The sequence below is a fragment of the Hippoglossus hippoglossus genome, chromosome 12, assembly GCF_009819705.1.
Source record: "Hippoglossus hippoglossus isolate fHipHip1 chromosome 12, fHipHip1.pri, whole genome shotgun sequence".
NCBI lineage: Eukaryota > Metazoa > Chordata > Actinopteri > Pleuronectiformes > Pleuronectidae > Hippoglossus > Hippoglossus hippoglossus.
In genome coordinates, this window is record NC_047162.1 from 11,529,998 (window position 1) to 11,545,401 (window position 15,404).

The 15,404-nt window shown below is 43.6% G+C and overlaps 2 protein-coding genes across 3 annotated transcripts; one reads left to right on the forward strand and one right to left on the reverse strand.

Moving 5' to 3' along the window:
- Positions 1-194: 194 nt before the first annotated feature.
- On the forward strand, positions 195-12,308 carry nup155 (nucleoporin 155). Of its 2 annotated transcripts, none has more exons than XM_034602910.1 (34): positions 195-366; positions 612-774; positions 1,252-1,389; positions 1,525-1,621; positions 1,774-1,844; positions 1,925-2,017; positions 2,497-2,760; positions 2,847-2,920; positions 3,035-3,126; positions 3,224-3,321; positions 3,427-3,594; positions 3,713-3,813; positions 3,946-4,116; positions 4,228-4,338; positions 4,544-4,638; positions 4,729-4,814; positions 5,002-5,137; positions 5,254-5,320; positions 5,410-5,525; positions 6,236-6,339; positions 6,535-6,668; positions 6,855-7,046; positions 7,335-7,473; positions 7,564-7,699; positions 7,801-7,954; positions 8,047-8,151; positions 8,305-8,459; positions 8,628-8,757; positions 8,848-8,961; positions 9,098-9,218; positions 9,324-9,434; positions 9,882-10,016; positions 10,126-10,234; positions 11,048-12,308. In XM_034602910.1, exons 2-34 carry the CDS (start codon positions 636-638, stop codon positions 11,184-11,186), a joined length of 4,095 nt encoding a protein of 1,364 aa, XP_034458801.1. In that variant the 5' UTR covers positions 195-366; positions 612-635; the 3' UTR covers positions 11,187-12,308. The 2 variants fall into 2 exon arrangements, with proteins under 2 accessions (XP_034458801.1, XP_034458800.1); XM_034602909.1 differs by having other exon boundaries at positions 196-366; positions 9,882-10,019; positions 10,128-10,234.
- Positions 12,309-13,296: 988 nt separating this feature from the next.
- On the reverse strand, positions 13,297-15,253 carry LOC117771700. The gene is given in 2 exon segments (XM_034602378.1): positions 13,297-14,171; positions 14,173-15,253. Coding segments are annotated over 2 exon segments (1,188 nt in total). The 5' UTR covers positions 14,512-15,253; the 3' UTR covers positions 13,297-13,322.
- Between the last annotated feature and the right edge of the window lie 151 nt (positions 15,254-15,404).

The following is a 15,404-nucleotide window of genomic DNA, read 5'->3' on the forward strand; positions in this document are numbered from 1 at the left end:
CTAATAAAACACCATATTCAATATCTTGCTGTAGTAAATACATTTGAATGATAATTACCAAGTTGCTAAAAGGTACTATTTGTAATATTCTAATATAATATAAGTGTACACATAGAATACGCTGAAAAAGGTTGACCGGTAGGTGGCAGCACTGTATTTTATTCCTCCCAGGAAAATTAAGGAGACGAAGAAGAAAAATGAATTGACCGGAAGAAAACCTAGCGCCTGCTCCTCCTGTGTTGTGCATGAGGTTGGCGGGTTAATGTCTGTGTTTGCTGGGTGTGTTATTTTAAATCCTGCTGCTGAGCTGGTGAATTAAACATCGCAGCTAAATAACCCGGCATCACGCGGAGTCTTCTCAGTCGGGTAAATAACCGGGTTCACTCCGAAACACCTTTAATTTCACTGTTAGCTAGCACTTAGCTTCTAGCTAAACACTTCGGCTGCAATGCTAGCAGTCGGCTAACTCGCCGGTGCTCCTCTACCTGCCGCAGCTTGAAGACGTCCGCTAACCCACAGCGGAGTGCATTTCCCCCGGTGTCTCTGTCTGTGTCACACGCTCGACACCTCGGCTAGCGTGGCTAACTCGCTCTCTGCCTTCACATCTGCAGATACGGTAGCAGCTCAGCACAGTCATGCCGTGCGCTGGACCCAGCAGCCCCGCCGCTGCGCTCGCCGAGGCGCTGGAGAACTCTTCCCGGCTGATCGACAGACACCTGCAGGAGGACCGCTGCTTCCCGGACCTGTCGGAGCTGCTCAGCGTCCCCGCACACAGTAAGTCTCACGCGTGAGGGGATGGAGGAGCAGAGGAGGAAGGGAAGACCCCCCCCCCAACATGAGACACCCAGACTCAAGTGGTTCTGTTTACCATAGGGCTGCAGGAGGGTGGACGAAGCACATATCACAATTGGTAGATAGATACTCTATTGATCCCGAGGGAAATAGTCAATAGTCAAACACAAATAAATAACAAAAGGTCAGAATAGGTCAAGAATAAGTTCACTGCAGTGAGATGAAAGTCCAGCCACCAGAACTACTTCAAAGCTGTCACTGTAAAGAAGTATGTGCTAATGGAGATATTGACAATACAGTATGTTAAGTATAAGGTGATTGAAAGACAAAAGTAAGGCAGAGGATTGGTAGCCAAATATAAATATAATATGATTTGCATATTTTGTTTTGAATGCGTCACAGCGCTGAGTCCAAGGATTGTCCCCTGATCAGTCTTGTTTTTGTTGATTGTGTTGATAGATATGCCCTCCCTCTCCGGAGTGTCAGACATGGACTACCCCCTTCAAGGACCGGGTTTAGTGAGTGTGCCGAACCTCCCGGAGCTCAGCGCAGTCCGCCGGATCCCTCTGCCGCCCGAGCTGGTGGAGCAGTTCAGCCGTATCCCTTTGGTGCTTCAGGAAAAACTATTGCAGTGCTCTCAGTTGCACCCAGAGGTTTCCATCAGATGAAAAATGCAAAGATGTTTGATCCTTTGTCAAGACCTTTTGAGTTTCACCTTAACCGTTTTCATAGATATGCAATGCAACTGCATGATGGGAGTATTTCCTGAAATTTGTCGAGCGTGGCTCACTATTGACAATGATATCTTCATGTGGAACTATGAGGATGGGTGAGTAGCTTGATTTAAGATTTGGTGAAAAAGATCCATGATTTTATAAAGAAGAACATGTTACCACAAAGGGCAATTAGATGCACTACTCAGAATTTTACTGAATATGTTGAACTTCAGTTATTTATATTTTTCTCTTGTGTTCCTTGCAGAGGAGACGTGGCCTATTTTGATGGCCTTATTGAAACGATTCTCGCTGTGGGTCTTGTGAAACCAAAACAAGGTACGTATAGATGCATAAAGTCACCGTTTTCATTTACTTTCTGTGTGAGTAATGTTCATGATGTGTGTCTTTCTTCTCAGGGATTTTGCAGCCACACATTCACTACCTCCTGGTATTGGCCACCTCTGTGGATGTAGTAATCCTCGGGCTGAGTTTCCCAAAGGGCCAAGCTGGTGAGTCAACACAGTGACATTGCATTGCAGTCGCTCCCTTTAGCCTGAGATTTTGTAGATGTCAGAAGATTCTGCTGAAGTTTCTCAGTTATTAGATTAATACAAATTTTTGCTTAAGAATTTAACGTCTTTTCATGAGTCCTCTGGGGAATCTGGTACTAGCCATGCAAAATATGGCAGCTTTTGGTTAAATACATTGCCGCTTAGATAGATACCTGCAAACAAGTGGCAGATATTCATTGCCTTAGAAAATTTGCACGATAAGGACATCTGCTGTATTCAAACTGTCCTATTGTAACTGTATTACACTCCTTATACACACAGTACTTAGATAAATGCTGTGCCTCGGTGTGCGGTACATGTTAAGACAACAGGGTAGCATATGGAGGGAACTGGGGTGTGGGCGTATCACACATTCATCATATTATGTAACTGTAACGGTTTATCTGGGTCATGTTTGTGTCTCTGTTCTGTTGTAGGTTTGAACGACAGCATGGCTGGTGGGATGCAGCTGCTCCCAGACCCCCTCTTCTCCATCCCCACAGACAACACCTACATCCTCTCCATCACCTCCACGGACCTGGGGCGTATTTTTATGGCAGGAAAGGACGGGTGTCTGTATGAGATAGCTTACCAGGCCGAGGCCGGTTGGCTCAGCCAGCGCTGCAGAAAAATCAACCACTCCAAAAGCTCTCTGTCCTTCCTCATCCCCTCTGTGCTCCAGTTCTCATTTTCTGAAGATGGTGAGAAAGAGACATTTCCACGTTGAGCTAAAAGATTATCGAAATAAACTTTGCTTTTAACTTTTTGCTGCCCTATTGCTCCACAGACCCCATTGTGCAGATTGCTATCGACAACTCCCGCAACACATTATTCACACGGTCTGAGAAAGGTGTCCTGCAGGTATGTTTATTTACTGGATACCATCGCAGTTTTATCACACGTGAGACTGTATGTGATTAACAGGGAAGCTGGTGATTGTCAGTGTCTGCATAAATAACAATTCCACTTATTTAGGTGTATGACCTGGGTGCCGACGGGCAGGGGATGAGTCGTGTGGCCACCTTGTCCCAAAACTCCATTGTTGCAGCTGCTGGAAACATAGCCAGGTATGTCTGGGTTGGACAAATCTACATTTTTTTCTTTTACAACAGTTATTAAATCTGCTCATAGGAAAGTTTCTTTAAAACTCTCTTTCCGTTGCAGGACAATTGATCGCTCTGTCTTCAAACCCATTGTCCAGATCTCTGTGATTGATAGATCTGAGTCCTCAGACTGTCACTTGCTCGCTGTCACTCATGCAGGTGAAAATTACTGAACACTAGTAAAAATAAATAAAGAATAGTGGGCTACGCATATGGTATTGTGATAGTTTGTTCTTAATGTCTGCACATATTGTGTTTTTATAGGTGTGCGCCTCTACTTCAGCACCACACCTTTTGCCCATCCTCTCCTGAAGCATGTGGCGGATCGACCGAGCCTGCTAGCTTTGGTCCACGTCCGTCTGCCACCGGGGTTTTCTGCATCTTCTACTCTGCAGAAACCTGCAAAGGTTCATAAGGCACTACACAGCAAAGGTCTGATATTTCTCAGGTTAAGATTTTTTTAAGTGCCAGGTTCAGCACACTACTATACAGGACCACTGTTGGCAAGAATGTTATAATATAATTTTTTTGCTTTGTTTAAATATTGCAGGGGTTCTGCTAATGGCTGCTTCTGAGTCAGAGGACAATGACGTGCTGTGGTGCATCAATCATGACTCCTTTCCCTTCAAGAAACCCTTGATGGAGACTCAGGTTGGTACATGAGAAAGATGCAGTAAATGGATTATACACTTATTCCCTTAGTAGAGATTGCATCATTTTTTTTTAGCTCATTGATTCATTTGTTTGGCTTATAAAAACATACTTTCTACTCTTCTTTTGCAGATGATGTCTAACGTTGATGGCCACTCCTGGGCTCTTTGTGCCCTTAACGAGGAGAAGCCAACCAAGATATATACTCCTCTGAACAAGGAGCAGATCCCCCTCACTGACTCACCGGTGGTGGTCCAGCAGCACAATATCCCCCCGCAGAAGTTTGTCCTCCTCTCTGCAAAGGTTAAAACTCCTGTCATGACTCATCCTGTAGTATATATCGTGCTCCATGTTGTTATGGTGCGATAAAACTTGATCTTGCGTATTTAATGTGCGCTCTTTGCCGTTCTGCAGGGGAGTCATATCTTCCAAAAACTGCGGCCAGTAGATCAGCTCCGTCATCTGCTGGTGAGCTGCACTGGAGGAGAAAGTGAAGAGATTGAACGCTTCTTCAAGCTGCACAGGGTACGAACAATAATCACGGTTTAATGTTTTTATAATCCCTTTATCAAGGAGGGAAGCCTTCTTAAACATGTACATGATCTGATTGCAGCCTGCATTGCACACCAATGCCTGCATGCGTGATTAAGGCATGCAGTCTTAGTCCAATATTAAGGTGTGTTTCACTTACACACACACAAAATACTTATAAGTTGTATGTTTTGTGCAGGAGGAGCAGGCTTGTGCCACAGCACTGATCCTGGCTTGTTCCAGTTCTGCGTGTGACAGAGAGGTTTCACAATGGGCCACCAAATCTTTCTTTAGGTCAGATAAAAATTTCTATACACAGATATATTAACACTTACTCCCACTGAAAAAAACTAAAAAAAATACCTCTTCTGTGGTCATGATCAGATATGGAGGAGAAGCCCAGATGAGATTCCCATCAGCCATGGCATCTCCCAGCACTGTTGGACCTGTGATGAGTTCTCCAGCTCCTGGTAAACATATATGATAAGTAAATACTGTCAACTGGGCCTGATGGGGTTGGTTTAAATAAAGAAAAAGGATTTGTCTTATTGGGTGGAAAGGGCTGAATGCCATTCAAAGACCTTTCACTTGTGACGTTTGAGAAAACTCATTAAATCCATGTTTAAAGTGTTGTGATTTCTGTTACTCCCCATTCAGGTATCATTCCTCCGGCTCTGGCCACACCTTTCGGACTGATGCACTCTGCCCCGATCACGCCCATGTCAGCTGGCCCAGAAGCGATTTTCTCAGGGAAGCACAACGGCATCTGCATCTATTTTGCTCGTATTCTTGGGTACGTAAATCCTCATCTCTGAGAGTGAGCTTAAGTTTATAGGCTTGTCTTAAATGAGAAGTGTAGATGCAGTGATTGTGACACATCTTTCTCTTCTGTTCCTGCTAACCTCACAGAAATATTTGGGACGGGAGCCTTGCTTTTGAGAAAGCCATGAGTACAGGAAACCAGACTGTCAATATTGTAAGTTGTATAATTACTTCAAGCATCAGATTTAATGTTTGTTATTATACTAGTAGTGTTTAGTAAACAGTTACCTGTCGTACGCACAGTTGGAAAGCAGCGTTGGACCATTCGATCTGGAGTCGGTCCTGCTGGAGCTCTGTGGTTTACGGGAGTTTCTTGATAAAAACTCTCAGTTCAGTCCATCATCTCTCAATGCTGCAAGGTAAGCGCTCCTTCGTTGCCTGCTCAGTCTTGTTTAAAATCAATTTGGTTTGTTGAAGTTAAAAATACATTTGATCGTCTCGAGCTACAAATGAAAGTTAATCAGAGTCAAAGAACAGACATAACTGAATTCAAAAGATCAAAGATTGCTGATCCAGTCAAATGTGTCCAATTACAACCACACACTGGTCAGTTGTACCTTTAAGCCTATATCAATGTTAAAACTAGATTATTGCTGTACATCAGTCTTCCTTTTTGGCACCCCCTATTGGACAAGAATGGAACAACCAGTTGGCTGAGAAATATCTGTGCATTAATACACCAAAATGAGATGCTTAAGACGTAACACACATGTTTATGTTGTTAAAACTCTTAAGATGTTTGCACAAATGGCGTTTCATAACGTTCTGTCCTTTGATCCAGTTTTAATTTCTTTAGGTTCTCAAATTTGTGTCCGTTTGACATTGAAACTTAATATCTCCTTTAATTTATGCATGTTATTAATTCTGTCTATTTTGTGCTGCACTGAGAAATAAATCAAAGCTGTATTTATATGAAGAAACCAGAGTACATATAAATATGTATACTCTGGTTTTATCGTATTCTTATTTGTACAAATGAAGGAGGACACAGATATGCTAAAACGCTGCTGTAACTAGGTGTCGTGATTTCCCAGCTCTCTTGAATAACATCTGTTCTGCTGTCTGTCAGTTTTAGCTCCCCTGCCAACCTGCAGCAAAGGCTGCTGGGATTTATGCGTCCTGATGGAGCCAGCACTCAGCAGGTCCAGCAGGAGCTCCAGAGGAAATATCACAGTGAGTGCAGGTTCTTCTGAATATCTTTTGGGGCCTTTTATTTTTATCAGTTATATTAATAATATTAAAATACTTTATCGTCGTGGATGTACAATACAGACAACATATTTGCTTTCATCAATTCAGTGTTATGCCTGATGTTTTCATATCTTCATACCTTGTCTTGTCTCTCTGTGTTTCCCCCTCTGTATCCAGCAAAGGCACAGGTTTATGAGAAAGTGTCCCTGCAGAGCATTCAGCAGTTAGTGCATCGCTCCTATCAGACTCTGGCCCTCTGGAAACTTCTCTGTGATCATCAGTTCAGCCTCATTATGTCTGAACTGCCAAAGGTAAACGTGTGCGCAAACCCTTCTGCTGCATTACAAGCAGATGCTCATGCATCATCACTGCAGTGTTCACCCACATGCCTCCATGAATATGATGCTTTTTGTTTTCTGGTGCACAATGAACTCTTCACCATTTGTCCCCGCGGGGGCTATTTCTCTCTCCACTCTTATTTTTTTCTATGTTTGCAGGAGTTTCAAGAGCAGATGAAGGGAGCAAGTTTTAAGGACATAGTGATCCGGGGCAAAGAGTTGTCTGGAGCGCTCGTCACAGCTCTCATTAATGTCTACATCAAAGATAATGCCCCTGTGGATGCCATCAGCACTCACCTGCGGGACATCTGTCCCCTGCTGTACAGCAGCGATGACAGCGTTTGCTCCAAGGTACACACACACACACACATTTTTTTTTTGTTTTTTTGGAAAGTTCTTACAATATTAAATTATTTGAAAACCTTAAACAGTGATGATGTGGTTAAATATGTCACATTTTATAGCAGATTCTGAGAACAGCAGCTTTTATCTTTTATTTATGTCTTGGCTTCTTGCGTTCACATTTCTTGCAATGCTCGGGATAATTCTAAGAGCATCCGTGGGCATGAAAAGATATTGATTCATTCTCACTGATTCATTGTCTCAGTGTTTAAATTGTTGCTTTTGTCTCCCAATCAGGCTAATGAGTTGCTGCAGAGCTCCAAACAGGTCCAGAACAAAGTGGATAAAGAGAGAACACTGAGAGAGTCCCTGCGTCTCTATCAGCAAATCAGCCAACACACAGACCTTCCGCTTGTCTGCTCCCAGTACAGACACGGTACAGACACAAAAACCCTCTCTGTGTTTGTTAGATATATTATTTATAGACCAGTGCCTCCAATATTAACTCTATTAACCGGTCTCACAGTGCGTTTCTACGAGGGAGTCCTTGAGTTGTGCCTCACAGCAGCAGAAAAGAAGGATCCACAGAGATTGGGACCCCACTTCTACAAGAACGGAGAGCCGGAGGAGGACAGAGTGGGACAACAGGCCTTCCTGGAAAGGTAAGATTGGGAAAACGTCAGTGTCATCAATGGCTGTTGTGTCATCGATGGCTGTTGTAGCTGTCACCAACGTTTCTCTCCCATCCTCCCTCTCCCTCCAGACTTGGCTGTTATAAGTGCATCACAGACACAATGCAGGAGCTGGTGAACCAGAGCAAAGCTGCCCCTCAGTCCCCCAGTGTACCGAAGCAGCCCGGGCCACCCGTCATGACCTCTGACCCCAACATGCTCAGCAATGAAGAAGCCACAGCTCATGTGAGTGAGAAGGGGACAGTTGATGCTCATTTCCTGTCACAGCCATGCACATGATCTGAATTTCTAATGAAAATCATGTCTTTCCCTTGAAGTTTGAGCAGATGCTCGGTCTGGCCCAAAGGTCCCAGGACGAGCTGTTTCACATCGCTCTGTACAACTGGCTGATTCAGGCCGACCTGACTGACAAGCTGCTCGAGGTACTGTGTTCAAGCTCTAATTCTGTTTTCATTTGAGACTTGCATCTAAATGTAATTTCTTTTAATCACATTCTAATTTTAATTTGGCAACACTGCTGGTGTGAGTACTTGTCTTTCTAAAAGCTGCCTTTTCCTTTTCCATCTGTTGTCCAGGTGAATTCTCCATACCTGGAGGAACACCTAATGCATATGATCAAACAGGACCAGAACAAAGTGCACAACATGGACCTGTTGTGGCGCTACTACGAGAAGAACCGAAACTTCGGCAAGGCCGCTAATGTGTTGTCCTGCCTCGCTGACATGCTCAGGTTAGGATACACAACAACAGAATAACAACGAAATCCAGAATTTAACCTGCAACACTGAGAAAACCACGGTTACCACATATTCCATATACTGTATACACGGTACATGGACCCTTTTGAACTGTTACATGATTAAAAAGGTCCCTATTGTTCTATTCTCTGGTCGTGCAGCACTGAGATCTCTCTGAAGCTGCGTTTGGAGTACATCGCCCGAGCCATTCTGTCGGCCAAGAGTTCCTCCTGCATCTCAGCTCAGGCCTCCGATGGAGAGTTCCTTCACGGGCTGGAAGAAAAGATGGAGGTATGTGTGTTGCGGCCGTTTGTGAGCGGAGAATTAAGCTTGATCCATTTCTAAGTTAACAATCTCATTGTTTTTGTTGCCTCTTCTTAGCTGGCGCGTATCCAAGTACAAATTCAGGATACCCTGATCAGACAGCACTCCCATCATCCCTCAGTGAAAAATGCCATCTCTCAGTTGGACTCGGAGCTCATGGACATCACAAAGGTAACTTGCAGCATCAGTAAAAAGAGTCAGGGATTTTAAATGGCTGCTTAGGGATGATTTATTTATATTAATATATATATAAATATATATTTTTTTACAATAATGGAAAAATGTTTGTAATCCTATTATTTTGTAGCTTTACGGGGAGTTTGCGGACCATTACAAATTATCTGAGTGCAAACTGGCCATCGTTCACTGCGCGGGACACTCTGATCCCATGCTGGTCCAATCACTATGGCAGGAGATCATGGACAAAGGTAAGTGTAACGTCCATGCAGACATTTTCCATGTGCCCTTCCTATGACATAGTGTGCATTAAATGTTTAAATGTAAATTACAAATGTTTGAAATGTGTCTTTCAGAGCTGGGAGACACCCTGGCCATGATTCCAGCAGACAGGATGAGGTCTCTTAGTTTGAAACTGGTTTCACTGGGAAGGATTTATGCTGGAACGCCAAGATATTTTCCTCTGGGTGAGTCAATCATACCGTCCTGCAATTATGTTCAGTTTTCCACTAGTTGGAATTTTCCAGCTTGCTCATCGCTAGTTTGCTAACAGTAATTGAATTAGACTTCCTATCCCTGCATCATGTATGTCAGTATGTCTCTGTGGTACAAGTCTGTAGGGTCGTGCAGGTGATTGGTTAATTAGCCTCCCATTACATCAGACCTGTTCAAACATGTCACAGAATCAATTATGTCAGAGGCCAAACGCATGTTCTCCAGTAATGATAAAGCTGAGTACGCAGCCCTGTGATAGACTGGCGACCTGTGCAGGGAGCACCACGTGTCCTTCCTCATTTCAGCAGGGATTGGCTTCGGAAACCCTTTAACCATTAAAGGATGAGCAGTATAGTGAATGAATAGATGAACGCTGAGTATGCAGTAGTAATATTAATGGATGTGACCTGTGATTGTAGATATCCTGGTTAAGTTCCTGGAGCAGGAGGTGTGTCGATTCCACTGGGACGTGGGATTTGTCGCCTCCACCATGCAGGAGATCGGAGTCCAGTTGCCATGTCTTTTAGAAGTCTATGACAAACTCTTCAAAAACACGGGTACATGCTTATGATTGAATATGATTTCTCACTGAATCACCTCTCCGCTCATGTTAAAGTTTGATTCTACATTGTCATTATCCTCCCTCGTTGTCTTTTCACCTGTAGGATCCCTGCTGGCAGCGGCTGAAGAAACCCCTCCACTTGGTCGAGTGCATCCACGTGCTGCTCTCGGGATACGTGGACGATCCCAGCAGAGTGCAGACCTATGACAGGTAATCATTGTCTGAGTGGGCGTTCAGCTGCTGGCCTGTAGTGGGCGTTGTAGTGCTGGCTTTGTTTTTAGATGGGCCCTTGATCAAAGAATAGACTCACACTTTTAAAATGTACCCTGAAATATTGGTAGCTATAATGTTTCTCTTGTTCTTACTGGCTGGGATGAAAGTCCCTCCTAAATGTATGTAATCTGGGACGAAATGCAAAATATCCCTGTGTGTTCCTGTCCCTCCACCTCAGCTCAGCCGACCACTAGCTGGTGCTGCAGCCTGCTAGTCAGTGACTCCCCCTCCCCATCCTAATATGCCAGGATGTTTTAAACCAGCAAGGTGGAAAGTGAGACTGGTGACATCTCAGACTATCAGTGTTGTTTGGCAGTATTTTGAACTAGACAGGTGAAATTATGTTGTATGGAGACCGTGTCAGAAGAAATTTGCACACTGGAACTGGGCAACACCTAATAACATTCATCACAAGCGTGTGGACAATAACTTGCAAGTAAAGAAGGCAATGAGTAGGCAAGAATAAGAAAAGAGATGCTAGACCCTCACCGTTTTAAAATGTCTATTCAATTGGTTGGGACCTTTGTCATTCAGAAAGTCCTTGGACTGGTTTGTACATAATTTACACTGGGTTTGCTTTAGGAAGAGATCTCTTCACAGCCAATATAGAAACAGGGAACCGTTAAAGCAATCGATAGGTTTACACTGAATTCCCTGACGCTCGTGAACCCAGAAGAAAGTGACTGTATCTCTCAAAACGTGCCACAAACCTGCAGTGACGTCAAACGCTTTGTTCTCCACCCATTTCAGACGCCGATTCACCAACGTGTGTCTGGACAACATCTGTGGCTACCTGGTGGAGCTGCAGTCTCTCAGCCCGAACTCGGCTCTTCAACAAACCATCGGCAACTTCAAGTCGCTGCAGGCGAAGCTAGAGAAACTTCACTGACGTTACTAATAACATCCTTCATCAGGACACGGGACAGGTGACCTCTGGATCTCACACTGTCGGCCTCAATCTAACACCTGATCTAAAAAACTACAAAGAAAGTGTGATAACATCATCAACACACAGAACGTGAAGATGTTTGTATTCCACTGCGGAGTTTTCCTTCAGTCTGATGTGTTTGGTGAGTGTTTGTTGTTTGTTGGAAGCAGGTGGAGAACTGAGGAGACACATTTTATAACTTATTTAATGCATTTTGTTATACAGCTCAACATTCGGCTGAAGTGCAAAAAGGAGAGAGGCTTTGCATTGTGTGCAAGTAGCTCGGGCAGATATTTCAGTTTCCTTTGTTTATAGAACAAGAAGAAATCATTCAGAATTTTACAGGTTAGTTTTTTCGTATATTGAAAATGCACTTAATGACAATTTGTGATATTTTCATATGAAAACACTTTACACAATATACCAGAGTAAAGCCTTTTCACCACAGGGGTAAAATGTTGTTCTGCTTCAGCCTCCAAACAGTTCTGAATGTAATTATGTACATAACTCGGCCATGATCTTCTGCCAAAGGTCCTTCACCCCCACATTATTTCCATGTGTATTATTTCCAGTGAGCGGTTTGTCTACTTGACTTGATACATTTACCAGTGCTGTTGTGTGAGCGAGTGGTTTTGTAATGAATGCAGAACGTTTTTTAACACAGTGCAGTTCACGGTGCCACACTGCAAACTTTGGTCTGCGTTGAGAAACAGAATTGATAAAAAAACATTTTTTTTATGAAGAAATAAAACTTGTAATTGATTTTGTGTATGAGGTTGTTTGGGGGAAAACTACTTGTTACTTAGTTCAACCAACGAAACCCTGTTCTTTGTTGTTTTGTGTTACTTTTGTATTCAGCAGGAAGGAGAGGATGTATTTGCTGAGTGTTGATAATGTGACACTGGATAGGGAGTCAAGTAATTCACATGATTACCTTTAATCTGAAAACAACACTCAGGATTTCTCAGTCATTACAACAATGCAGTAATTACTAAGGGTCCTTTTCTCCAATTAGCTGTGCACTGTATTTTACAATTATGTTAAACTTTTAGCCTCGTTAAAAATAAAATAATTTTGACTTAATCGTGGGTTAATTTGTCTTTAATTTTAATACAGTGAGCTCATAGTTTAGTATGAACCTCTGAACACATTATGCTTCCTTATGTCCTATCAAGAAATGCATTAAAATTCATGAAGCACGTCAATTAAAATGTGACTTAAGGCATCTTTGTAGAAAGAAAAAAAATGTAAGTGGAATAAATTTGGGGTTTGCTCTGTTGTAATCCACAGTGAGAGCAGCAACATGACATTGCACCAGGCTCAATCATCTTAGCTTTTGTGCTTCATAAATTCTAATAACCTTTATTCAGTTCACACTGCCCTTTCCAATGTTAGGTTACAAGGTGTTTAATAGTTAACTCCGCCAAGGGGGTTATGTTTATTTGGGAATTAGCTGATTACTCAAAGATATACTGAACCGATTTCAATGCAATTTTGTGGAGGGGTGGGACACGGCCCAAGGAAGAAGCCATTTCTTTTCCCCAAAGAATTTATTTAATCAATGGCGGTATAGCGGGGGTTCATGTGTACATGCTCGAAGGTCGTTATCACCCGCAACAGGTTCAGAGTTACGAGTAATGACTAAAGAATGAAGTTCTCGCGTTAGAGAGACAACTGCATTCCAGGTCTGACTGTCTGCTTGGATGGTAAAAACTTTATGAACTTTGGTTTCGTATGAAACTGTAGCAGGACAAAGTAGAATACAGCGCAAACTAGATCATTGATGGAAAATGATCGGGTGTCAGTCTTGGTGGAGGTATGCCGTCCGAGTGCCGTTCTAGTTGAGAAGTTAAATACTGTGGAAAGGATAAGATAACCATCTATTCTAAAAGAAAAGATATCCCCGGATAACAATGTTTTGTAAGGATTAGAAGATGATAGAAGAATGCCCATTTCCAAGCTCTGTCACGTTTAGTTTTCTTTTAGAACTTTGAGTGGATATCAGAGACGAACCATAGAAGTTTTGAGAGCACTTTAATCATCAGATAAAGAGAAACACAACAGTGCGTTCATCAAGCAGAAACCTGATGTGCACGTTTACCTTTTACATGAGCAAGAAAGCTTCTTCACACCGTGCAGGAATATATAGGGGATGATGCAGGTGTAGGAGGCTGCGATGTAGCTGGCCACCTCCACCACTATCGAGGACGTGTGGATGGTGTTGGTGATGCGCAGGAGCAGATGAGTCAGCCAGCAGACCAGGAACACGCTGGCAACCGCCACCACGCTTTTGGCTGCCCTCACCTGAGTGCCTGAGCTCGCAGCGGGCTTAGCCGGCTGGTTGGGCCTGGGAACATTTGGTGGAGCTCCAGCTCTACTCTCAGGGATTGTTTCCCTGTTGACGGGAGGGCTGTGGGAACTGTGACCAGACGGTGCTCCGTTTGGACAGGAAGAGGCAGGGACGCCTGTGTAAATGTTTACTGACGCAGAATCGTTGAGATCCTTTGAGGTTCCTGGTCCAGAGTCGGTGCCGACACATCTCTCATCATTTCTGTTTTCTCCACTCCTCTTTTCATGTTTGGCGGCGTCAGAGTTATGACCCTCTATGCGTCGCCGGTTTTGAAGCAGAGTGATGACGATTTGGACGCTGGCAAATACGATCCCGGCCACGGGGAGAGCATTAGCCAGGGTCAAATAAAAGATCTCGTAGGTCTGCTGGGCAAGTGCATTAGGGAAGACATCTACACAGTCTTCGTGGCTCCCGTTTGCTGCCTCAACTGCAACAAAGAAGAAATGTGGGATGCTGAAGATCACGGCCACCATCCAGCTCCCGGCCAGCAGACTTCCCACCAGACACAGGCTGTCCAGCTGCACCGGCGCTCCTCCGCGTTTCAGGGACCCTACCAGCTTCTGGTACCAGTAAGCGCTGATGAAGAAGGTCGTGTCAGATGCTGCTGGTTTCGGAGAGGTCGGCACAGAAACGGAACACGCTGCAGACGGTTTCTCCCCGAGGAACCAGCCGGCCGGCAAAATCTGCGATGGTGTCGGGCAGGTCCACCAGGTAGTTGGTGATGAGGTTGGACACGGCCAGGTTGATGAAAAGGACCTCGTTGGTGCGGATGCTGGATTTCTGACCGGGCAGGGAGCGTATCGCCAGCCAGTTGTTTCCCAGGATCCCTGCTAGAAACATGAAAGCTCTGATGATGGACTCGATCAACTCTTCTGCGTCCATGATTTCAACCGCTTTCCCCAGCTCGCAATATGGGATGCTTTGATCCTCTGACATTTATAGAGGAGGGTAAGAAGAAGCCCAACCCCGGTCGCAGTCGTTGTCTTGTCATTTTCTTTTCCCGTGCAGCATCAATTACCTGATCCCACTGAGATGCAGGTGGTTTCTTCTCATCACACCCCCAACAGCTGCACAAAGTGAGAGTCTTCATTCATTCTCCATTCAACAACATTTGATTTTACATCTCAACAGTAAACACAAACATTGTGATTGTCTTCCAGATCTAAGTCTTGTGGAAACTGGCACGTATCTGAAGTCAGCAGAAGTTTTGGTGCTTCTTTCTAGTTTGGCATTTGCCAGCCAATCAGCAGTTTGATTTTAAAAGTAATTGATGAATGGAGTTAGACCCAGATGCTCTGCAAACCTCATGCAGATGGTAAGTGGGCTAATAAATCGTCGGTTTTCCTGATGAAGCAAAAGTGCATAAAAAAAGAAAATGTCAGTGTGATGCTGCAGAAGATTTTTTACACAACCTTGCAACCTAATCTGTTCTCATTAATATAACTGTGCAATAAATTATTTAGCTCATTAACCACTGATAAAACCATTGAAGGATCGGAGAGACCGGGCACAGTTGCAATAGGGGACAGTTGGGGCCATATAAACACAAACAGTACATGTGCAGTAAAATTAGTTTTATAAGTTGCAGTTTTATACAATAAATACTTTAATAAAAGTTTAGTGTGCTGCATATCATTCCATTCTTCCTGTCTCACACTGAAAGATAGATTGAGTAGCATCTGTAACATCTGCACGTGACTCAAGGTAGTTTTACATATAAAGGAACAAAACTCCACCAATATCTGATTTACAAATAGTACTATAATATCATAGTAATACTAGACACATTTTGAGTGTATTGTGCTTATTGAGACAAAGTTAAATCTGGA